Source organism: Salmo salar, chromosome ssa20 (genome assembly GCF_905237065.1).
Source record: "Salmo salar chromosome ssa20, Ssal_v3.1, whole genome shotgun sequence".
NCBI classification, from domain to species: Eukaryota; Metazoa; Chordata; class Actinopteri; order Salmoniformes; family Salmonidae; genus Salmo; species Salmo salar.
The window spans coordinates 8,692,959-8,719,465 of record NC_059461.1 but is presented as its reverse complement, the minus strand read 5'-3'; the positions used below and the strand labels follow the sequence as shown (position 1 = coordinate 8,719,465).

Genomic DNA, 26,507 nt, shown 5'->3' with positions numbered 1-26,507 from the left:
GATGTCTTGCCCTCTGTCCTACAGCCTTGGCGATGAACCAGTGGAGGGGGAGGCAGGGGGTGGCTGGGGTGGTAGGCGCGGGGGGGGGTTGTAGGTGGACTCCCGTGGAGGTTTAACCTTTTAAGGAGCGATGCAGTGAAATCGACTGCAGAGGTGGCACAGGTGGATAGGAGTTTGTGGTAGCACTACTGTACATGCAGTAAAGAGAGTAAAGAGTGTGTAGAGAGTGCCTTGTCAGATTAAAGGGATTGACAGGGCCGGTTCCAAGCATAAGCGACATAAATATGTAGAATTGAAATTAACTTTAAGACTGCAAAAATATCTCTCCACCCCATGTCAAAATGGGTAGAATTGCAGGAAATTAGCTGTAAAACTGGAGAAAATAAATGATCTCTGTCCCATGGCAAAATGAGTAGAAATGCATGACATTTGTTAAAACATCTTACATCTAGACGTTCCGCTAGCGGAACACCTGCTCCAATATCCAATGATAGGCGTGGCGCGAATTACAAATTCCTCAAAAATACAAAAACGTCAATTTTTCAAACATATGACTATTTTACAGCATTTTAAAGACAAGACTCTCCTTTATCTAACCACACTGTCCGATTTCAAAAAGGCTTTACAGCGAAAGCAAAACATTAGATTATGTCAGCAGAGTACCCAGCCAGAAATAATCAGACACCCATTTTTCAAGCTAGCATATAATGTCACAAAAAACAAAACCACAGCTAAATGCAGCACTAACCTTTGATGATCTTCATCAGATGACACACCTAGGACATTATGTTATACAATACATGCATGTTTTGTTCAATCAAGTTCATATTTATATCAAAAAACAGCTTTTTACATTAGCATGTGACGTTCAGAACTAGCATACCCCCCGCAAACCTCCGGTGAATTTACTAAATTACTCACGATAAACGTTCACAAAAAACATAACAATTATTTTAAGAATTATAGATACAGAACTCCTTTGTGCAATCGAGGTGTCCGATTTTAAAATAGCTTTTCGGTGAAAGCCCATTTTGCAATATTCTGAGTAGATAGCCCAGCCATCACGGCTAGGTATTTAGACACCCACCAAGTTTAGCCCTGACCAAACTCCGATTTACTATTAGAAAAGTTTGATTACCCTTGGTGTTCTTCGTCAGAATGCACTCCCAGGACTGCTACTTCAATAACAAATGTTGGTTTGGTTCAAAATAATCCATTGTTATATCCAAATAGCGGCGTTCTGTTCGTGCGTTCAAGACACTATCCGAAGTGTAAATAAGGGTCACGAGCACGACGCATTTCGTGACAAAAGATTTCTAAATATGCCATTACCGTACTTCGAAGCATGTCAACCGCTGTTTAAAATCAATTTTTATGCAATTTTTCTCGTAAAAAAGCGATAATATTCCGACCGGGAAAGCGTGTATACGTACAAAGAGAGAGAAAATAAAAGCATGGGATCCCCTTGTGCACGAGCCTGAGTCTCACAGTACTGTGACCAGCCACTATCCAAACGCGCTACTTTTTTTCAGCCAGAGCCTGCAAAGCCACGATTCAGCTTTTTGCCGCCTTCTGAGAGCCCATGGGAGCCGTAGGAAGTGTCACGTAACAGCAGAGATCCCCTGTAATGGATAGAGATAATCAAGAAGGGCAAGAAATGGTCAGACAGAGCACTTCCTGTAAGGAATCTTCTCAGGTTTTGGCCTGCCAAATGAGTTCTGTTATACTCACAGACACCATTCAAACAGTTTTAGAAACTTTGGAGTGTTTTCTATCCAAAGCTAATAATTATATGCATATTCTAGTTTCTGGGCAGGAGTAATAATCAGATGAAATCGGGTATGTTTTTTATCCGGCCGTGAAAATACTGCCCCCTAGCCATAACAGGTTAAAAGTTTTCTCTCCATCCCACGGCATAGTGTGTAGAATTGCAGAAAACATGCTTCAACTGTCCAATGCAGCTGTATTTATTTCAAAATCAAATACATTGTGGGTAACAATTAAGTTCCTGACTGTGATTGTTTTCAATTAAAATTGTAAGAAATAAATGAAAATAGCTTTTTAGCAAAGATCAATTTCTCAAGCAAGAATTTTGCTAGGACTGTCTGTGAGGGGTCTGCATGGGGAGGGGAAAACAACAAATTTGCTCTTATTGGCAGAGAGGTTTGGAACTCTCTTTCTTATTGGTCTAATAACTCATTTATTGCATGGGGATATCACCATGGAATGCCAAAACTCCATCCCACCAAAACAGGTAGAGATTTCAGGTGGTCTTTTCAAACAGCTCTTACACTAAAAGGGCATTATCATCATGTTAGTAATTTCACATTATTATTTCAGACTCATAGTGTGGAAATATAATATATACTGCTCAAAAAAATAAAGGGAACACTTAAACAACACATCCTAGATCTGAATGAAAGAAATAATCTTATTAAATACTTTTTTCTTTACATAGTTGAATGTGCTGACAACAAAATCACACAAAAATAATCAATGGAAATCCAATTTATCAACCCATGGAGGTCTGGATTTGGAGTCACGCTCAAAATTAAAGTGGAAAACCACACTACAGGCTGATCCAACTTTGATGTAATGTCCTTAAAACAAGTCAAAATGAGGCTCAGTAGTGTGTGTGGCCTCCACGTGCCTGTATGACCTCCCTACAATGCCTGGGCATGCTCCTGATGAGGTGGCGGATGGTCTCCTGAGGGATCTCCTCCCAGACCTGGACTAAAGCATCCGCCAACTCCTGGACAGTCTGTGGTGCAACATGGCGTTGGTGGATGGAGCGAGACATGATGTCCCAGATGTGCTCAATTGGATTCAGGTCTGGGGAACGGGCGGAACAGTCCATAGCATCAATGCCTTCCTCTTGCAGGAACTGCTGACACACTCCAGCCACATGAGGTCTAGCATTGTCTTGCATTAGGAGGAACCCAGGGCCAACCGCACCAGCATATGGTCTCACAAGGGGTCTGAGGATCTCATCTCGGTACCTAATGGCAGTCAGGCTACCTCTGGCGAGCACATGGAGAGCTGTGCGGCCCCCCAAAGAAATGCCACCCCACACCATGACTGACCCACCGCCAAACCGGTCATGCTGGAGGATGTTGCAGGCAGCAGAACATTCTCCACGGCATCTCCAGACTCTGTCACGTCTGTCACGTGCTCAGTGTGAACCTGCTTTCATCTGTGAAGAGCACAGGGCGCCAGTGGCGAATTTGCCAATCTTGTTGATCTCTGGCAAATGCCAAACGTTCTGCACGGTGTTGGGCTGTAAGCACAACCCCCACCTGTGGACGTCGGGCCCTCATACCACCCTCATGGAGTCTGTACCTGACTGTTTGAGCAGACACATGCACATTTGTGGCCTGCTGGAGGTCATTTTGCAGGGCTCTGGCAGTGCTTCTCCTGCTCCTCCTTGCACAAAGGCGGAGGTAGCGGTCCTGCTGCTGGGTTGTTGCCCTCCTACGGCCTCCTTCACGTCTCCTGATGTACTGGCCTGTCTCCTGGTAGCGCCTCCATGCTCTGGACACTACGCTGACAGACACAGCAAACCTTCTTACCACAGCTCGCATTGATGTGCCATCCTGGATGAGCTGCACTACCTGAGCCACTTGTGTGGGTTGTAGACTCCGTCTCATGCTACCACTAGTGGAGTGAAAGCACCGCCAGCATTCAAAAGTGACCAAAACATCAGCCAGGAAGCATAGGAACTGAGAAGTGGTCTGTGGTCCCCACCTGCAGAACCACTCCTTTATTGGGGGTGTCTGCTAATTGCCTATAATTTCCACCTGTTGTCTATTCCATTTGCACAACAGCATGTGAAATGTATTGTCAATCAGTGTTGCTTCCTAAGTGGACAGTTTGATTTCACAGAAGTGTGACTGACTTGGAGTTACATTGTGTTGTTTAAGTGTTCCCCTTATTTTTTTGAGCAGTGTATATAAAACACAGGAAAAGGAAGTTTTTGACTGGGCCTTCAAAACTGGAACATTTTATCTACTCCCCATGGCAAATTTATAGAATTGCAGGAAATTGAACATTAAAACTTAAATTCTTCTCTTCACCGTCAAGAGGGGGGCCATTGAAATGTTTTGCCGTGAGGTGGGGGGCCCCCCAACCAAATTGCGCTTAGAGTCCCCAAAAGCCTGGTGATTGGACAAAAAAAAGAGGAAGATGGAGAAAGCATGGTTCCGTATTTTTTATTTTAAGGTAGTTATGGTTATGGTTTGATATTCCAGAGTCTGATGAGCAGATATTCACTGGGGCTTAGTCACTCTCTGTCTGTCCACTGAATCTCTGAAGATCTAAGGGGAAACTCTGGATTGACACACCAGAAACAAAAATACCATCTATCAAATGACACATCTGCACTGAATTATCACAAAATTACAATGAAGAAAATGCAGAGAAACTTTCCTAAACGTAAGGTCTATGCATACCCCCTCCCCTGACCGGCACTCAAATAACAGAGAACTGAGTCTGAAAATGTGTTTAAAGTGTGTGTGTGTGTGTGTGCGTGTGTGCGCGTGTAAAGTGTGTATGGCACTGGGCATGTATTGTCCAGACCCCCAGCTGTTCTCGAACACAGAAAAAGGCCCCTGTACCCCTGTACATGCTGGCTACCTCAGACGCAGTTCCCATGAAATTGGTCCCTCTGTTTCTTCAAGGGTCTTGATGGAGATGGCCCTCACTGTAAATGACTTCTGGCAGCTGCCAAGGGCTGCTTGGGGCCTACTCAAAGGGCTGGGGGGACAAAGAGAGAGTGACAGCTCCATACCTGCCCCCCCTCCCACCCCCATGCCCCCTCTAAACCTCAGCAGCAGCACCACCTCTCCGTCACTGGCGCTCCTCACACTGACGTTTTCCCCATCCCTCCGAATGCCAATATAAAGTGGTGTGTTTTCCTGCGGCTTTTCATGAACCTGACATAAACCATGCCAGACAGATACACATCATCAGCTGTCTTGTGTAGCCGTTGTTTACTGGATGATATTAGCTCACAGAAAGTGAGAGATGATGTACATGAATGGCTCTCAAAATAGTTCATTGTGGTTGTACGCACATCATTTGAAGATACTTTATGGAAGATTTTCATACATTTTAGCCAGTAGTTCTGAAAGTAAAGCTCAAGAAGCAAAACCGGTCCCCAAAAATTGCCTACTACATCGTATATGTGCAGATATGTGCAGTACATCATTGCTCTCTCTCGCTTTTTCTGCTGTGTCACTGAGCCATTGGGCCCGCTATGCAACCTCAATGGATAAGGCTGGGCAGGCCTGGCCCAGCCTTCTTCTTTCACTGTGTAACTCGTCCAATGTGCATGTGCATCTTGTCACTCAAATGGCAAGGGGCTGAAGCTCATTGGCTGGAACTCAAATTGCTAGGGGCTGGCCCAGCAGGTCAAGTTTACAGTACTCAAAATTGCGCTACAAAACTTCCAGAAAACAGTCACTTGCAAACTAAAGGTTTCGTGGCTAATTGAGGTAAGACAGTAATTCTGCTCATATAAAATACAAGTATGAACTACACATTGACACAAAGCAGGAGGTAAAAAAATGACTTACCCCTAGTCAGCAAAGTTCCAGAATGTCTCTTTAAGGCAAGTTAATGCTAGAACCCTTAGTTACTTCCATTTTTGGACTTATAAATGAATGATACAGTATATACCGATTGATTCTTGAAGAATAGAACTTAGAAATGCCTCATGAACTTTAGTTCAACTGTTGTACCCCATCAGAAATATAAGCTTGTTTTACTCCAATGTTCGTAAACAATGTAAACGCAAACAAACACTGTATAGCTTCAAAACGTGGACGGTCAGTCCTTGCATCCATTGCTCTGTCTATGAATTTGAGAGTGATTACATTTCTCCAAGCCTATCCCTTTGCTTTATACCAAAACAGAGGTGTGGTGTCAGCTTTGTTGTGGTTTCAATGAAGGATTCTAGCTTTAATTATAAAAAAATATATATATTTTCCACAATTCCACCTTATTATGAAAGTGCGGAATGGAGGTGAAGAGAACGGTGTGTGTAGTTGAAGTTTGGACCAGGACCAGCTCGTCAGGAGGAGGTGGGGCATGGAGTGGAAACGTATTTCCATCTCACTGCAGAAAGTCTGCAACAGCCTTAACCACCCAGTGTGTGTGTTTGCAGCCTGCATCGCTTGCTGGCGGACTGTCACCTTCTTCTCCACTTGAAACTTCCACTACTTTGCATGAGATAAGCCTACTTACTAATCGCTCTCCCGGCCGTGAAAGCGCGTCGGTGTGGCCGTGTTAAGTTTCTAGTACGTTTCTAGTGCGACTTGCGAAGTGGAGAAATCTACGGGAGTGATTTGTAGAAAACTTCACTATCACGATGCGAGCGATTAACCTCGATACCTATAGCCTGTCACTGCTCACGGCCAAAGAGGACATTCTCAACACCCGCTCATCAACCAACTGGTAGGCCTAAACATCCTTATTTGCTCTTACGTGCCTGAATATAGTTGCAAGCTCAAGTTATTGAGTATACCAAGCATAGCTATTTTTTTAGGTTTTAATCGCATTTTTAACTCTCGCAAGGAAGTTTCTAAATACTTATTTGATCGTTCGTTACATAAATATCCGGTTTCATTCAGAGCTACGTAAAACGGTCCCAGCATTTGGATCTTGTTTGCTCGTTTACAAGAAGAAAGGGTGTTGTGTAATTCGAACTTGATTTAATTGGTTCCAGGAGTGGAAAGATTATGGATGTAGTCAAGGGATAACATAAAACAGTGCTCTAGGTCTAGGTCTAGAGGAAGTGATAGTATCAGTGATAGTCAGGGTAACTCAGGTGGCACAGTTACGCCTCGATCACACCGATCGTGTTTTTTCATCCTGGTACACCAGAGGAACATACATTTCCAATGGAACGGAACGCTGCGTTTGCCGTGCAACATTGCAGCGCGTTCTGTGTGGTGCATACTTTGGATTTATCGAACGTAGGCTATGCATTACATTGTATGCGTTGACAGCTTGCCAGAAATATTAACGGAAGGTGAATGTTGAACTTTTGTTGCACACATCCAGATGATGCTGCGTACCATACAACCAACGATGGAGGTTAGTGCGCGTGCCAAACTGTTGGCTACCCGTGTGGCGTGCACGTCTTGCGTCTAGCACCTGGCCTGCGCTTTTTCCGGCCTCGCGTGTAGTGACTCGGCTATTCTCCCCAGAGCTCTTTGACTTTATTCTTTGTGCTCAGCGCACAGCTCGGGTGTCTGTCTACATGGCGATCTTTGAGATGGACTGTAATTCAACACGGAGAGGTACTGAACAGTACACGCACCCGCAGACATACAGACACACACGAACAGCATCGATGCATAGAATAACATGCATTGTAATGGAGAATAAATAGCCTATTTATTTCCCCTCCTGAATTCTATTGGTGGGCTAACATTTGCAAGTACACTTTAATGGACCGATTTTCCTCTTTGAACTCAAAAGTCCGAGAAGTTCGAGGGCAGCACCCCCTGAAAAATCTGAATAAAATAAATAAATAAATAAACTAAAAAGTAGTGCACTGGGCCTTTACTAGTCCTGTATTAGCGACTGATATAGCCTCTGTAGTGCAGGCAAACAAAAAATAATCTGCATCCCCTATGTTTGAACCCTGTGGCGGATAGCTCAGAGACACATTTAGGACACCTTCAATTATGCCCAATTAGTGCCCTGTTCCTTTGATGAACTTCTGAATGTGAGTGATCTCTCTGTTATGTTGATGTGATCCCACACAATTATAGATAATAGAGATGTGTTGCCATGGTGATGTCATAATGACTTGTGGACTCCGCTTTGTGGTTTACCACCCGTCTATCACCCACCCGGGTTGTGTGGCTGTGTTTTTCGACTAACTGTGTTGAACATCGTAGAAAATACGTTGATGATTCATGAATGCATAATAACTGCTCTATTGATTCAAAAACCCCTTGACAGTCTCAACCAGAGTAAGTATGCTTTCTCAAACAGTGAACTAAGAAAGTCTCCCTCCGACAAAGAGTAGGTTGACAGAGAAATGTACGCGTGCAGGAGTACATTCTGTCATTGCCAAGTACCTCAACTCCACAATGATTTCATCCACAGAGTTGAGCACAGACTAGAGTTTTTGAAATGAGGCTTGGCAGCTCCGTCGTCATGGTGACTTAGCCAAACAGCGTTTGGGCTAGGAGGGGCAGACATACCGTCATTGGCTGCCAAGCTATCCCTACAGGAACTGGGCTGTTACCATCACTATGCTGTGTCCACATACTTGTCCCTACTGATGACACATACTGGCTTCAGCGTTAGTGGATTGTAGCAGGGCACAAGCCTAATTGTTTGCCTATGTGGATGAAAGCTCAATTACTACACATCTTTGTGTCTCGCTGTATTTCACACTTCTCTCTGTTTCTGTTTCTCCAACCTGGTCTGTCTCTTTGTCTCTGTGTCTCTGTCTCTCACTCATTCCTGAGTTGAGCATCAGTGTAAATCAATTGGCCATAGTGCTCCCTCAGCATTAGTTCTTGTGATCACCAAAATAGAGCATGCTGGGAGCTGAGAGAGACCAGTGAGGCCTGAGGAAGTCCTGTGTGTGAGTCTTACCAAACGCTCAGTAAATATCTCGCTCTCAATTCAATTCAAGGGCTTTATTGGCATGGGAAACATATGTTAACATTGCCAAAGCAAGTGAAATAGATAATAAACAAAACTGAAATAAACAATAAGAATCAACAGTAAATATTCCACTCACAGAAGTTCCTAAAGAATAAAGACATTTCAAATGTCATATTATGTCTATATACAGTGTTGTAGCGATGTGCAAATAGTTAAAGTACAAAAGGGAAAATAAATGTGGGTTGTATTTACAATGGTGTTTGTTCTTCACTGGTTGCCCTTTTCTTGTGACAGTAGGTCACATATCAAATCTAATTTATTTATAAAGCCCTTTTTACATCAGCTGATATCTCAAAGTGCTGTACAGAAACCCAGCCTAAAACCCCAAACAGCAAGCAATGCAGGTGTCAAAGCATATATTGATGTTCTGTCTCTATGTACAGACACAGAGAGAGAGGAAACCCACACTGAAAGGCTGAATAACACTGGACTGAATTGAGAAGGGGGTGTAATAATGACATAATTCCTGTGTGTGGAGAGACCGAGAAGGGGGTGTTTGAGTTGGGGAAAGGGTTGTTTTGTAGCGTGATCCTCCTACCCCCCCCACCGTGTTGGTCTTGAGGTCCCACTGTGTATTATCTAATGACCTTGTGTTGTGAATGGGAAACAGCCTCTGTATGGGAAGGTACCTAAGAATAGAGGGGCTGCCTATTCAACAACACAGCTCCGGAGGTCTCTCCTTGTTCCCTTTAATGACTGCAGACTCTAGACGGTTTCACACACAACCTCCAAACTGGTGTGTGTTATTTGTGTGTGTGTGTGTCAGTGTCTGAAGCAGTAGTCAAAATTACATGACCTACTGTAACTTTGTAAACCAGACACTTTATTGTAAGTCCAAGGAGACATATATGGCGATGTACAAGGCCTCAAATGGAAATTGTTGTAAGCTGTCTCACGTACACTATTAACTCACATACTTCTGCATTCTGATTGTAACCCTCATAAAAGTACAGCTATAGCTTATTTTAGCAACAGTACACTAAGGGCTGAAAAATTCCCCTTTCTCACTTTTCATGACTCCATAAAATACCTCAGGCAGTAGCCATGCTCCTAAAGCTGATCAAAGGCAGACACACTTTAATTTACTTTCCATCCAAAAAGGACTGGGCACTGTGTAGACTTGAGGAATGTTTATGCCAGAATTTCACGATCGAAATGTAATTTCTCTGCCGATGTTTTTGGGTGTACTCTTGTCAGGCAGACTGTGTATATGGGCAGCAGTGTTGTTGGCCTACCAAATAGACAGTATTGTTGTACCAATCCAGTGGAACTAGGGTTGCAAAGCTACCAGTAATTTACAAAAGTTACCAGAATCTTCAATAATTTAGGTAATTAAGAGAAAATCTATGCCAATCTATCGTAACTTTGGTGATTTATACTTGAATAACTTTTTAAAAATGTATTCAAAACATTGACAACAAATACAGTGCCTTCAGAAAGTATTCACAATCCTTGACTTTTTATGTTACAAAGTGGGATTCAAATGTATTTAATTGTCATTTTTTTGTCAAGGATGCACAACAATGTCAAAGTGGATGAAGAATTTTACGATTTCAAAAAATATGAAAAATAAAATACTAATATCTTGCTTAGATATTCAACCCCCTGAGTCGATACATGTTAGAATCACATTTGGCAGCGATTACAGCTGAGTGTTTTACAGCTGAGTGTTTTTGGGTAAGTCTCTAAGAGCTTTGCATACCTGGATTGTACAATATTTGCCCATTATTCTTTAAAAAGTTCTTCAAGCTCTGTCACGTTGGTTGTTGATCATTGCTAGATAGCCATTTTCAAGTCTTACCATAGATTTTCAAAACTGTAACTAGGCCACTCAGGAACATTCAATGTCGTCTTTATAAGCAACTCCAGTGTATATTTGTCCTTGTTTTGTAGGTTATTGTCCTGCTGAAAGGTGCAGTTTGTCTCCCAGTGTGTTGGAAAGCAGACTGAACCAGTTTTTCCTTTAAGATTTTGCCTGTGCTTAGCTCTATTACTTTTATTTTTATCCTAATAAACTCCCCAGTCCTTGCCGATGACAAGCATATCCATAACACGATGCAGCCACCACCATGCTTGTAAATATAAAGAGTGTAAAGAGTGGTACTCAGTGATGTGTTTTGTTGGATTTGCCCCAAACATAACTCGTTGTATTCAGGACAAAAAGTACATTTATTTTCCAATTTTTTTGAAGTGTTATTTTAGTGCCTTATTACAAACAGGATGCATGTTTTGGAATATTTTATTCTGTACAGGCTTCCTTTTTTTCACCCTGTCATTTAGGTTAGTATTGTAGAGTATTTACAATGTTGTTGATAAGGGCTGACCCCATTTAGTCGATATGCTGTTGGTCGGCCGAGATTTCTTTAGTCGAGCAGTTGCAAAATGTATATAGAATTTCATGGTGTACAAGACACTTCTCTGATTCGCGCCTGTCTGAGTAGACTAATCCATTGTGGAGGCCGTGGGGATGGCACAGTCCACTAAGACGTGCTACTAAAATTGTACATGGTTATATTACATAAGAACAATGGTGCAGCACGAATAAAAATATAATTTTTATTAATGTTGCTTTCTCTCGCATTGGATAGTGGTTGCTGACCGTGGTTCTTAAATATCAGTGCACTGTTGAATTGTCGTCTTTTCTTAGACCATGTTGCTATGTGCATAATAGCAAAGTTAACCAGCATATTGGTGTTGAGAACAATGCGGCGGAGGCAGCAGCCGAGTTAGGAGACAAGAAAAGCGCACTTGCCTTAATTTTCTAAGAAAAGTGAGGAGAGCGGAAACGGCAACTTAATTAGGTCTATAATCAATAGCCTAATTGTTAAATGTGCCTGGCTTTATACTGTAAATCATCCATATACTGTATATCTAGAGAAATAAGACAGATCCTGCTTCTGTTTGAGTGCTTGATCAATAGCCTACTGATTCTGTGAGCACCAAGCCTCACGCAACCACAACATGTGGGATAAACAATTTAACAAATTCAGCTGTTTTTAATCTTTGCAATGCTGTAATAAAGGCTTTACACTTTCTTTATTTATTAGAACAGCCTCACTGGTATTACTTAAGTTATTTAGTGTTGTTTACTCTCGTCCAAATTGTCAGAAAAATCTAATGTATAATAACTCAACTTTTTCTTGATCTCCTTGTTATTATTACTATTGTTATTTATTATGATCATCATTATAATAAGTAATCGTTATCATTAGTAGGCTTATTATAGCAGCCTTGTAGAACCACTGTCAGAAGGTGGGTGTAGCTGGTGCATGAAGTCAGGCGCAGGAGAGCAGAATGAGTGAGCAATGTACTTTACTCCAAATAAAGGCACAAGGTAACAAATACACTTGACCAACAATAAACGGTAATCAATTACGCACGGGTGAAAACGGCACCCGTCGAAAACCAGCCATAACGTACCGAATGAACATAGAAACAATCACGCACAAAAACATGGGGGAAACAGAGGGTTAAATACATAAACATGTAATTAGTGAATGAAACCAGGTGTGTAGAAAACAAAGACAAAACAAATGGAAAATGAAAGGTGGATCGGCGATGGCTAGAAGACCGGTGCCGTCGTCCGCCGAACGCCGCCCGAACAAGGAGAGGGACCGACTTCGGCAGAAGTCGTGGCACTATCGTGCTCTAGGCCAAAGAGTACACACTGTTTAGTTTTGATACCTACCGTAACTTACTTAGGCCTATATTTCAAAACGTATATAGGCTACTGTATCAATCAATCAATCATTCATTCATGTCATCACACAGCATATGAGTCATTTATGATTTGAAATTCAATCAAGCATTTGTTTGAAAATAAAATAAAGCGACCCATGAATAATTAGCGTAAACAATAAATGAACTGTTCCATGTTGGAAATTGCATTCATTCGTGTTTTTAGTCTTTGCTGTAATAAAGGCTTTACAAAAAAATGAAGTAAACATTGCAACAGGCTCTCTGGTACGCTTATCATTTATTTAGTGTTGTGTACATTGTTCCAGATGGTCAGAAAAATGATATTGTAATCTAACAGCACCTGTTTGGCACACATAATATGCACGCTGTAAGAACCGACACTGGAGATGAGAAGCAGGTACGGAGAGTTGAACATTTAATTTAGCACAGACATGAACAAGACAGGAACAGCATCAGAACCTGGTGTACAAGACATACAAACAAACAATGCAGAAGCGGGGAATAGAGCTGGGGAACAGACAGATATAGGGGAGGTAATAACACAGTGATTGAGTCCAGGTGTGTGCAATGAATCGCTGATGTGCGTGACGAGGGAAGCAGGTGTGCGTAATGATGGTGGCAGGAGTGCGTAATGCAGGGCAGCCTGGCGCCCTCGAGCGCCAGGGAGGGAGAGCGGGAGCAGGGGTGTCTCACGCAACACTTGCGCTTTACCTTCTTTTTCTTGATCTCCAGGATTTTCCACAACTAGTCAAATTGATTCCACACATCCGACTTCTCCTTTACCTCCTGAGCAACAAGTAAACATTCCCACGTTTCAAGTTTATTTGTCATGTTCTCTGCATCCATTTTGCTGTCACATGTTCAGAGTTTGTTTGTGATTATAATATGCTATAGGTCAGGCCCTATTGGTCACGTGCATGCGATGCATACATGTGTAGTGTGAAGAGAGCAAGGGTTGAGGGAATAGGGAATGTTTTTCCTAAACAAATGAGGGATTTTTAACACAGCGCAGCAATCCAATCAATTGCGATCAGACTCCCTCTAGTAATACTGTGCCTTCGGAAAATATTCAGACCCCTTGACTTTTTCCTGATTTTGTTACGTTACAGCCTTATTGTAAAATGGATTAAATAAAACAATTTCCTCAGCAATCTACACACAATACCCCATAATGACAAAGCAAAAACAGGTTTTAGAAACATTTAGCAAAAAACAGAGATACCTTATTTACGTAAGTATTTAGACTCAAAATGGAGCTCAGGTGCATCCTGTTTCCACTGAACATCCTTGAGATGTTTCTACAACTTCATTGGAGTCTATCTGTGGTAAATCCAATTGATTGGACATGATTTGGAAAGGCACACACCTGTCTATATAAGGTTCCACAGTTGACAGTGCATGTCAAAGCAAAAACCAAGCCATGAGGTCGAAGGAATTGTCCGTAGAGCTCCAAGACAGGATTGTGCCGAGGCACAGATCTGGGGAAGGGTACCAAAACATTTCTGCAGCATTGAAGGTCCCAGTGGCCTCGATTATTCTTAAATGGAAGAAGTTTGGAACCACCAAGACTTTTCCTGGAGCTGGCTGCCTGGCAAAACTGAGCAATTGGGGGAGAAGGGCTTTGGTCAGGGAGGTGACCAAGAACCCGATGGTTATTCTGACAGAGCTCTAGAGATCCTCTGGGGAGATGGGAGAACCTTCCAGAAGTACAACCATCTCTGCAGCGCTCCACCAATTAGGCCTTTATGGTAGAGTGGCCAGACGGAAGCCTCTCCTCAGTTAAAGGCACATAACAGCCCGCTATGAGTTTGCCAAAGGGCACCTAAGGACTCTCTGACCATGAGGAACAAGATTCTCTGGTCTGCTGAAACCAAGATTGAACTCTTTGGCCTGAATGCCAAGCGTCACGTCTGGAGGAAACCTGGCATCGTCCTTACGGTGAAGCATGGTGGTGGCAGCATCATCAATCAATCACATGTATTTATAAATCCCCCAGATGTCATAAAGTGCTAAACAGAAACCCAGCCTAAAACCCCAAACAGCCAGCAATGCAGATGTAGAAGCACGGTGGCTAGGAAAAACTCCCTAGAAAGGCAGGAACCTAGGAATAAACTTAGAATACCTAGGCTCTGAGGGGTGGCCAGTCCTCTTCTTGCTGTGCCGGGTGGAGATTATAAGAGTACATTACCATTTAAGGCCAGATTGGTCTTTGAGATGTTCAAACATTCATAGATTACCATCAGGGTCAAATAATAATCACAGTGGTTGTAGAGGGTGCAACAGGTCAGTACCGCAGGAGTAAATGTCAGTTGGTTTTTCATTGCCGAGCATTCAGAGGTCGAGATAGCAGGTGTGGTAGAGAGAGAGAGAGAGAGAGAGAGAAAGTCGAAAACAGCAGGTCCGGGACAAGGTGGCATGTCCGGTGAATAGGTCTGAGTTCCCTAGCCGCAGGCAGAACAGTTGAAACTGGAGCAGCAGCACAATCAGGTGGACTAGGGAAAGCCAGGAGTCATCAGGCCAGGTATTCCTGAGGCATGATCCTAGGGCTCAGGTCCTCAGGGAGGGAAGGGAGAGAGATAATTAGAGGGAGCACACTTAAATTCACACAGGACACCAGATAAGACAGGAGATTCACACCAGATATAAACAGACAGACCCTAGCCCCCCAGCACATAGAATATTGCAGCATAGATACTGGAGACTGAGACAGGGGTGGGTCAGGGGACACTGTTGCCCCATCTGACGATACCCCAGGACAGGGCCAACCAGGCAGGATATAACCCCACCCACTTTGCCAAAGCACAGTCCCTACACCACTAGAGGGATATCAACAGACCACCAACTTACTACACTGAGACAAGGCTGAGTATAGCCCACGAAGATCTCCTCCACCGCACGAGCCCAAACGGGCACAAAACCAGACAGGAAGATCACGTCTGTGACTCAACCCACTCAAGTTACGCACCCCTCCTAGGGACGGCATGGAACGGCACTAGTCAGCCAGTGACTCAGCCACAGTGATAGGGTCAGAGGCAGAGAATCCCAGTGGAGAGAGGGGAACCGGCCATGTAAAGACCGCAAGGGCAGTTTGTCGCTCAAGTGCCTTGCCGTTCACGTTTGCACCCCTGGGCCAGACTACACTCAATCATAGGACCTACTGAAGAGATGAGTCTTCAGTAAAGACAAAGGTAGAGACCGAGTCTGCGTCTCTCACATCGATAGGCAGACCATTCCATAAAAATGTGCCTCTATAGGAGAAAGCCCTACCTGAAATTCAAAGGACAATAAGGAGGCCTGCGTCTTGTGACTGTAGCGTACGTTTAGGAATGTACGGCAGGACCAAATGGGAGAGATAGGTAGGAGCAAGCCCATGTCATACTTTGTAGGTTAGCAGTAAAACCTTGAAATCAGCCCTAGCCTTAACAGGAAGCCAATGTAGAGAGAAGTAATATGATCAAATGTTTTGGTTCTAGTCAGGATTCTAGCAACCGTGTTTAGCACAAGCTGAAGTTTATTTAGTGCTTTATCGGGGTAGTCAGAGTAAATCAAAATCAAATGTATTTATATAGCCCTTCGTACATCAGCTGATATCTCAAAGTGCTGTACAGAAACCCAGCCTAAAACCCCAAACAGCAAGCAATGCATGTGAAAGAAGCACGGTGGCTAGGAAAAACTCCCTAGGAAAAACTCCCTAGAAAGGCCAAAAACCTAGGAAGAAACCTAGAGAGGAACCAGGCTATGAGGGGTGGCCAGTCCTCTTCTGGCTGTGCCGGGTGGATATTATAACAGAACATGGTCAAGATGTTAAAATGTTCATAAATGACCAGCATGGTCAAATAATAATAATCATAGTAGTTGTCGAGGGTGCAACAAGCACGTCCGGTGAACAGGTCAGGGTTCCATAGCCGCAGGCAGAACAGTTGAAACTGGAGCAGCAGCATGGCCAGGTGGACTGGGGACAGCAAGGAGTCATCATGCCAGGTAGTCCTGAGGCATGGTCCTAGGGCTCAGGTCCTCCGAGAGAAAGAAAGAAAGAGAGAAAGAGAGAATTAGAGAGAGCATATTTAAATTCGCACAGGACACCGGATAAGACAAGAGAAATACTCCAGATGTAACAGACTGACCCTAGCCCCCCGACACATAAACTACTGCAGCATAAATACTGGAGGCTGAGACAGGAGGGATCAGAAGACACTGTGGCCCCATCCGATGATACCCCCGGACAGAGTAGAGCATTGCAGTAGTGTAATCTAGAACTGTCTAAAGCATGGATTAGCTTTTCGGCATAATTTTGAGAAATAGTTACGAATATGGAAATAAGCTGTCCTTGAAATATTCTTGATATCAAAAGAGAGATCAGGGTCCAGAGTAACGCCGAGGTCCTTCACAGTTTTATTTGAGACGACTGTACAACCATCAAGATTAATAGTCAGATCTAACTTCAGATCTCTTTGTTTCTTGGGACCTAGATCTAGCATCTCTGTTTTGTCCAAGTTTAAAAGTAAAACATTTGCCGGCTATTCCACTTCCTTTTGTCTGAAACACAGGCTTCCAGGTTAGGCAATTTTGAGGCTTCACCATGTTTCATCGAAATGTACAGCTGTGTGTCGTCCGCATAGAAGTGAAAGTTGCATTGTGTTTCCAAATGACATCACCAAGAGGTAGAATATATATATATATATATAGTGAAAACAATAGTGGTCCTAAAATGGAACCTTGAGGAACGCCAAAACGTACAATTGATTTGTCAGCGGACAAACCATCCACAGAGACCAACTGATATCGTTCCGACAGATAAGATCTAAACCAGGCAAGAACTTCTCCGTGTAGACCACGGGTGGGCAACTCCAGTCCTCGAGGGCCTGATTGGTGTCACACTTTTCTCCATCCCTAGCAAACACAGCTGATTAATCAAATTGCATTCTAAACTGAAGACCATGATTAGGTGATTATTGGAGTCAGGTGTGCTAGCTGGGGCTGGGGCAAAACTGGGATACCAATCAGGCCCTCGAGGACTGGAATTTCCCACCCCTGGTGTAGACCAATTAGGGTTTCTAATCTCTCCAAAGAATGTGGTGCTCGATGGTGTCAAAAGTAGCACTAAGGTCTAGGAGCACTAGGACAGATAGAGAGCCTTGGTCTGATGCCATTAAAAGGTAATTTACCACCTTCATGAGTGCTGTCTCAGTGCTATGATGGGGTCTAAAGCCAGACTGGAGCATTTCATATACATTATTTGTCTTCAGGAAGGCAGTGAGTTTTTGCATAACAACTTTTTCTTTTTTAAATGGGAGATTCGATATAGGCCAAGGTTTGGCTTTTTCAAGAGAGGCTTTATTACTGACTCTTTTAGCGAGTTTGGTACTCATCCGGTGGATAGGGAGTCATTTATTATGTTCAACATAGGAGGGCCAAGCACAGGAAGTAGCTCTTTCAGTAGTTTAGTTGGAATAGGGTCCAGTATGCAGCTTTACGGTTTAGAGGCCATAACTATTTTCATGAATGTGTGAAGAGATACAGGATTAAACAAACATTAGTGTCTCCATTGATCCTATGTCCTGGCGGTTCTGTGCAGACTCGGGACAACTGAGCTTTGGAGAAATATGCAGATTCAAAGTACAATCCGTAATTTGCTTTCTAATGATCATGATCTTTTCATTGAAGAAGTTCATGAATTTATCACTGCTGAAGTGAAAGCTATCCTCTCTTGTTGAATACTGCTTTTTAGTTAGCTTTGCGACAGTATCAAAAATACACTTCGGATTGTTCTTATTCTCCTTAATTTGGTTGGAAAAATAAGACCATCGGGCAGCAGTGAGGGCTCTTTGATATTGCACGTTACTGTCTTTCCAAGCTAGTCAGAAGACTTCCAGTTTGATGGAGCGCCATTTCCGTTCCAATTTTCTGGAAGCTTACTTCAGGGGTCGGATATTATCTGTGTACCAGGGAGCAAATTTCACATTTATTTTGTTTTTAGGGGTGCGACTGCATCTGGGGTATTACGCAAGGTTAAATTAAGATCCTCGGTTAGGTGGTTAACCGATTTTTGTACTCCGATGTCCCTGGGTAGGTGGAGGGAGTCTATAAGGGCATCCAGGAATCTTTGGGTTGTCTGAGAATTTATAGCACAGCTTTTGATGATCCTTGGTTGGGGTCTGAGCAGAGTATTTGTTGCAATTTCAAACTTAATAAAATGGGGGTCCCATAGTCCAGGACTATGAGGAAAAATATTTAGATCCACAATATTTATTCCATGGGACAAAACTAGATCCAGGGTATGACTGTGGCATTGAGTAGGTCCGGAGACATGTTGGACAAAACCCACTGAGTCAATGATGGCTCCGAAAGCCTTTTGGAGAAGGTCTGTGGACTTTTCCATGTGAATATTAAAGTCACCAAAAATGTGAATATTATCTGCCATAACTACAAGGTCCAATAGGAATTCAGGGAACTCCATGAGGAATGCTGTATATGGATCAGGAGGCCTGTAAACAGTAGCTATAAAAAGTGATTGAGTAGGCTGCATAGATTTCATGACTAGAAGTTCAAAAGACCAAAACACAGTAAAAAAAAAAGTATTGTCAATTGAAATTTGCTATCATAAATGTTAGCAACACCTCCGCCTTTGCGGGATGCGCGGGGTATATGGTCACTAGTGTAACCAGGAGGAGAGGCCTCATTTAACACAGTAAATTCATCAGGCTTGAGCCATGTCTCAGTCAAGCCAATCACATCAAGATCATGATCAGTGATTAGTTCATTGACTATGACTGCCTTGGAAGTGAGGGATCTAACATTAAGTAACCCTATTTTGAGACGTGAGATGTCACAATCTCTTTCAATAATGACAGGAATGGTGGAGGTCTTTTCCATTGAGAGTGCTAAGGCAAACCACGCCATGTTTTGTTTTTCTCAACCTAGATCAAGGCACAGACACGGTCTCAATGGGGATAGCTGAGCTGACTACACTGACGTTGCTAGTGGCAGACTCCACTAAGCTGGAAGGCTGGCTAATAGCCTGCTACCTGGCTTGCACCCTATCTCATTGTGGAGCTAGAGGAGTTAGAGCCATGTCTATGTTCATAGATAACATGAGAGCACCCTTCCAGCTAGGATGGAGTCTGTCACGCCTCAGTAGGCCAGGTTTGGTCCTGATTGTGGGGGTATCCCAGAAAGAGGGCCAATTATCTACAAATTCTCTCTTTTGGAGGGGCAGAAAACAGTTTTCAACCAGCGATTGAGTTGTGAGACTGCTGTAGAACTCATCACTCCCCCTAACTGGGAGGGGGCCAGAGACAATTACTCGATGCCGACACATCTTTCTAGCTGATTTACACGCTGAAGCTATGTTGCGCTTGGTGACCTGACTGTTTCATCCTAACATTGTTGATGCCGATGTGCATAACAATATCCCTATACTCTCTACACTCACCAGTTTTAGCCTTAGCCAGCACCATCTTTTGATTAGCCTTTACGTTGGTAGCCCTTCCACCTGGTAAACAGTGTATGTTTGCTGGATGATTCTTTTTAAGTCTAATATTGTGGGTAAAGGTGTCGCCAATGACTAGGGTTTTCAATTTGTCAGAGCTAATGGTGGGAGGCTTCGGGAGCTCAGACCCCGTAACAGGTGGAGGAGAGACCTGAGAAGGCTCTGCCTCTGACTGACTCGTTGCTTAATGGGGAGAACCAGTTGAAAGTTTCTGTCAGCTGAATGAGCGAGACCGGTTGAGCATGCCAACAGCATTTCTTTCCAGAAGCCTTGAGAAAATTGTCTGGCTGCGGGGACTGTGCGAGGGGATTTATACTACTATCTGGACTTACTGGTGGCACAGACGCTGTTTCATCCTTTCCTACTACACTGAAATTGCCCTTGCCTCACGATTGCATCTGAAGCTATGCTTGCGACACAGCTATCCTCACCATAAGGTGATAGTTCTCCTGTATATTATGAGTACAGCGACTGCAATTGGATGGCATAGTGTTAATATTACTACTTAGCTTTTCCGACAGGTGGAGGTCCTGTAGAACCATGTCCAGATAAAGCTTCCGGGGTAAAAAAGTAGAGTGAGGAAAAAACTAAGACGTAGGTAAATGTATTCAAAGTAAGAACCAAAAGGTTTGTCAGATAGCCAAGGAGCAACAAACAGCACAACAAGACGGAGACAAGTCCGGAAGTTGAGGGTGGAGCAAATTTCACCAGATCATCAGAGACATCAACTCTCGCTGTGCAAGGTACTGAGCCAAGACAACGCAGGAGTGGCTTTGGGACAAGTCTCAAATCAAATCAAATTTTATTGGTAATATGCACATATTTAGCAGATGTTATTGAGGGTGTAGTGAAATGTTTATGTTCCTAGCTCCAACAATGCAGTAGTATCTAACAATTCACAACAATAGACACAAATCTAAAAGGAAAAGAATGGAATTAAGAAATATATAAATATTAGGACGAGCAATGTCGGAGTGGCATTGACTTATATACAGTAGAATAGAATATTATATACATATGAAATGAGTAAAGCGGTATGTAAACATTATTAAAGTGACTAGCGTTCCATTATGAAAGTGACCAATGATCCCGTGTCTATGTATATAGGGCAGCAGCCTTTAAGGTGCAGGGTTGAGTAACCGGGTGGTAGCCGGCTAGTGATGGCTATTTAACAGTCTGATGGCTTTGAGATAGAAGCTGTGCCACCGACGTGGCCCACTCCCAAGGACTGTGGGCTCTCGTTGTCCATGGCCGACGTAAGACATTTAAGCGTGTTAACCCCCGGCCCAGGTGGCATCCCTAGCCACGTCCTCAGAGCATGTGCAGAACAGCTGGCTGGAACTGTTTCTCGGTCCAGCTTTGATGCACCTGTACTGACCTCACCTTCTGGATGGTAGCGGGTTGAAAAGGCCATGGCTTGGGTGGTTGATTTCCTTAATGATCTTTTTGACCTTCCTGTGATATCGGGTGCTGTAGGTGTCCTGGAGGGTAGGCAGTGTGCCCCTGGTGATGCATTGTGCAGATCACACCACCCTCTGGAGAGCCCTGCGGTTGCGGGTAGTGCGGTTGCCGTACCAGGCGGTGATGCAGCCCGACAGGATGCTCTCAATTGTGCATCTGTAAAAGTTTCTGATTGTCTTAGGGGCCAAGCCGAATTTCTTCAGCTTCCTGAGGATGAAGAGGCACTGTTGCGTCTTCTTCACCACACTGTCTGTGTGGGTGTACCATTTCAGAATCTCAGTGATGTGTACGCCGAGGAACTTGAAGCGTTTCACCTTCTCTACTGTGGATTCCCGTCAATGTGGATAGGGGGTGCTCCCTCTGCTGTTTCCTGAAGTCCATGATCAGCTCCTTCGTTTTGTTGACGTTAAGGGAGAGGTTATTTTCCTGGCACCACTCCGCCATGGCCCTCGCCTCCTCCCTGTAGGCTGTTTCGTCATTGTTGGTAATCAGGCCTACTACTGTTGTGGAGGCGTGTTGGAGGCATGCGTGGCCACGCAGTCATGGGTGAACAAGGAGTACAGGAGGGGGCTGAGCATGCACCCTTGTGGGACCCCTGTGTTGAGGATCAGTGAAGTGGAGGTGTTATTTCCTACCATCACCACCTGGGGGGCGGCCCGTCAGGAAGTCCAGGACCCAGTTGCACAGGGTGGTGTTCAGACCTAAGGCCACAAGCTTAATGATGAGCTTGGAGGGTACTATGGTGTTGAAGGCTGAGCTATAGTCAATGAACAGTATTCTTACATGGGTATTCTCGTCCAGATGAAATAGGGCAGTGTGCAGTGCGATGCCGATTACATCGTCTGTGGATCTATTCTGGAGGTATGCAAATTGAAGTGGGTCTAGGGTGTCAGGTGAAACTATCCTTAACCTGTTGAGGGTAGGGGGCAGTATTTGCACGGCCGGATAAAAAATGTACCCGATTTAATCTGGTTATTACTACTGCCCAGAAACTAGAATATGCATATAATTATTGGCTTTGGATAGAAAACACCCTAAAGTTTCTAAAACTGTTTGAATGGTGTTTGTGAGTATAACAGAACTCATATGGCAGGCAAAAACCTGAGAAGATTCTGTATAGGAAGTGCCCTCTCTGACCATTCCTTGGGCTTCTTGACTCTTTTTATTGAAAACTTAGGATCTTTGCTGTAACGTGACACTTCCTACGGCTCCCATAGGCTCTCAGAACCAGGGAAAAAGCTGAATGACGTCTTTGCAGCCCCTGGCTGAAAAACATTAGCGCCTTTGGTAAGTGGTCTATCAGAGGACAATGAGACTGAGGCGCGTGCACGAGGCGACCCCATGTTTTTATTTTCTCTCTCTTTGTACTAAAACACGGTTTCCCGGTCGGAATATTATCGCTTTTTTACGAGAAAAATGGCATAAAAATTTTTTTTAAACAGAGGTTGACATGCTTCGAAGTATGGTAATGGAATATTTCGATTTTTTTTGTCACGAAACGCGTTGGGCGTGTCACCCTTCTTTACCCTTTCGGATAGTGTCTTGAACGCACGAACAAAACGCCGCTATTTGGATATAACTGGATTATTTTGAACCAAACCAACATTTGTTATTGAAGTAGAAGTCCTGAGAGTGCATTCTGACGAAGAACAGCAAAGGTAATAACATTTTTCTTATAGTAAATCTGACTTTGGTGAGGGCTAAACTTGGTGGGTGTCTAAATAGCTAGCCCTGTGATGCCGGGCTATCTACTCAGAATATTGCAAAATGGGCTTTCACCGAAAAGCTATTTTAAAATCGGACATAGCGAGTGCATAGAGGAGTTCTGTATCTATAATTCTTAAAATAATTGTTATGTTTTTTGTGAACGTTTATCGTGAGTAATTTAGTAAATTCACCGGAAGTTTGCGGGGGGTATGCTAGTTCTGAACGTCACATACTAATGTAAAAAGCTGGTTTTTGATATAAATATGAACTTGATTGAACAAAACATGCATGTATTGTATAACATAATGTCCTAGGATTGTCATCTGATGAAGATCATCAAAGGTTAGTGCTGCATTTAGCTGTGGTTTGGATTTATGTGACATTATATGCTAGCTTGAAAAATGGGTGTGTGATTATTTCTGGCTGGGTACTCTGCTGACATAATCTAATGTTTTGCTTTCGTTGTAAAGCGTTTTTGAAATCGGACAGTGTGGTTAGATTAACAAGAGTCTTGTCTTTAAAATGGTGTAAAATAGTCATATGTTTGAGAAATTGAAGTAATAGCATTTCTAAGGTATTTGAATAACGCGCCACGGGATTCCACTGGCTGTTACGTAGGTGGGACGAAATCGTCCCACTGGCCCTAGAGAGGTTAACTAGCCTCTCAAAGCACTTCATGATGACAGAAGGGAGTGCTATGGGGCGACAGTCATTTAGTTCAGTTAGCTTTGCTTTCTTGGGTACAGGAACAATGGTGGACATCTTGAAGCAAGTGGGGACAGCAGACTGGGATAGGGAGAGATTGAATATGTCCGTAAACAGTTCCAGCCAGCTGTTCTGCACATGCTCTGAGGACACAGCTAGGGATGCCATCTTGGCCGGGGGTTAACACGCTTAAATGTCTTACTCACGTCGGTCATGGACAACGAGAGCCCACAGTCCTTGGGAGTGGGACGCGTCGGTGGCACTGTGTTATCCTCAAAGCGGGCGAAGAAGGTATTTGGCTTGTTTGGGAGCAAGACGGTGACCGCGACGTGGCTTGTTTTCCCTTTGTAATGGTATTGTCAGAGGCTACCTGGAATATATCCCAGTCCGTGTGATCAAAAGAAGCTTGAAGCATGGATTATGATTGGTCAGACCAGCGTTGAATAGACCTTAGCACAGGTGCTTCCTATTTGAGTTTCTGCCTATAGGAAGGGAGGAGCAGGATGGAGTCGTGATCTGATTTGCCGAAGGGACAGCGGGGGAGAGCCTTGTAGGCATCCCGGATGGGGAAGTAGCAGTGGTCGAGTATTTTAGCAGCACGATTACTACAGTCAATGCGTTGATAGAATTTCGGTAACGTTTTCCTCAAATTTGCTTAGTTAAAATCCCCAGATATAATATGTGGCCTCAGGATATGTGGTTTCCAGTTTGCACAAAGTCCAGTGTAGTTCCTTGAAGGCCGTTGTGGTATCGGCTAGAGTGGGAATATGCACGGCTGTGACTATAACCAAAGAGAATTCTTCGGCATTTGATTGTGAGGCATTCTAGGTTGGGTGAACAAAAGGACTTGAGTTTCTGTACATTATCACAATCACACCATGAGTAGTTAATCATGAAACACACACCACCACCTTTCTTCTTTCCGGAGAGTTCTTTATTCCTGTCTATCCAGTATATCCGGAGAGAGACATGATTCCGTGAAACAGAGTATGTTACAGTCCCTGAGGTCTCTCTGCAAGGAGATCCTCGCCCTGAGCTTGTCTACTTTATTGTCCAGAGATTGAACATTAGCAAGTAATATACTCAGAAGCAGTGGATGGTGTGCACGCCTCCTGTGTCAGACTAGAAGTCCACTCGAATACCTCTTCTCCGCTGATGGCGTCTTAGAGCAGCCTCTGGGGTACGACCAAAGGATCAAATTCGGGAAAGTTGTATTCCTGGTTGTAATGATGGTGAGTTACCGCCGCTCTAATATCCAAAAGTTATTTGTGGCTGTATGTAATAACACAAAAAAAAAACGTTCTGGGCTGATAATCTAAGAAATAACGCCCCCCCCCCAAAAAAAAAGTTGCTTAGGAGCTAGAAGCAGAGCTGCCATGTATGTCGGCGCCATCTTGAATGTCCTTGAGTGGCCCAGCCAGCGCCCGGTCTTGAACCCGATCATACATCTCTGGAGAGACCCGAAAATAGCTGTGCAGCAACGCTCCCCAACCCAACCTGACAGATCTTGAGAGGAACTGCTGAGAAGAATGGGAGAAACTCCCCAAATACAGGTGTGCCAAGCTTGTAGCGTAATACCCAAGAAGACTCAATACTGTAATCATTGCCAAAGGTGCTTCAGCAAAGTACTGATTAAAGGGCCTGAATACTTATGTAAATTTGATATTTCAGTTTTAGATTTTTTTTAATAAATGTGCAAAATGTTCTAAAAAAACTGTTTTTGCTTTTTCATTATTGGGTAATGTGTGTAGATTGATCAGGAAAAATACAATTTAATCAATTTTAGAATATGTCTGTAACGTAACAAAATGTGGAATACTTTGCGAAGGCATTGTATATGGAGAAATGTATTTGTTGAAAGAACAGATGACTCACAGTCAAGCAAGATTTTTTTTAGTTGGGGAAAGCCCTATTGTTGATCCATCCTACGTTTTTCCTATCACAGCCATTAAACTCTGTAGCTGTTTTAAAATCATCATTGGCCTCATGGGGAAATCCATGAGCGGTTTCCTTCCCCTCCGGCAACTGAGTTAGGAAGGACGCCTGTATCTTTATAGTGACTGGGTGTATTGATACATCATCCAAATCGTAATTGATAACTTCACCATGCTCAAAGGGATATTCAGTGTCTGCTTTTTTTATTTTCACCCATCTACCAATAGGTGCCTTTCTTTGCGATGCATTGGAAAACCTCCCTGGTCTTTGTGGTTGAATCTGTGCTTGAAATTCACTTCTCGACTGAGGGACCTTACCGATAATTGTGTTTGGTGCAGAGATGGGTTAGTCATAAAAAAAATCATGTTATATCACACAGAGGTTTTTTTGTTACTCCTGCCCTTATTTACGCTTGCCATAACAAAGGGGTTGAATACTTATTGTGCTCAAGACATGTCAGCTTTGATTTTTTTTCATTAATTTGTAAACAACATTATAAAATGAAAATTCCACTTTGACATTATGGGGTATTGTCTAGGTCAGTGACACAAAATCTTAATTTAATACATTTTAAATTCAGGCTGTAACACAACAAAATGTGGGAAAAAATCAAGGGGTGTGAATACTTTCTGAAGGCACTGTACATATTGACATAGTAAAATAAAGACATCTTTGTCCAAAAAATATATATAAAGGATATTTCATGCTGAAACCCTCATATTAATCACCAATGGTATTCACTAAATAGCTGGTTTATAGTCAAGATAATGTTTTACAGCTTTGTCATTCTATAATTTTTTTTATAGTCTCATTAAATTATATG

General features: G+C 43.2%; 1 protein-coding gene across 1 annotated transcript in view; it reads left to right on the top strand.

The window, feature by feature from the left end:
* The first annotated feature begins 6,099 nt into the window (after nt 1-6,099).
* The window catches only part of LOC106580156 (drebrin-like protein B), a 76,046-nt gene continuing 55,638 nt past the window's right edge, over nt 6,100-26,507 (top strand). Inside the window, exon 1 of the mRNA XM_014160899.2 lies at nt 6,100-6,453. Coding sequence (XP_014016374.1) covers nt 6,368-6,453 — 86 coding nt within the window. The 5' untranslated portion in view covers nt 6,100-6,367. The remainder of the gene's footprint in view (nt 6,454-26,507) is intronic.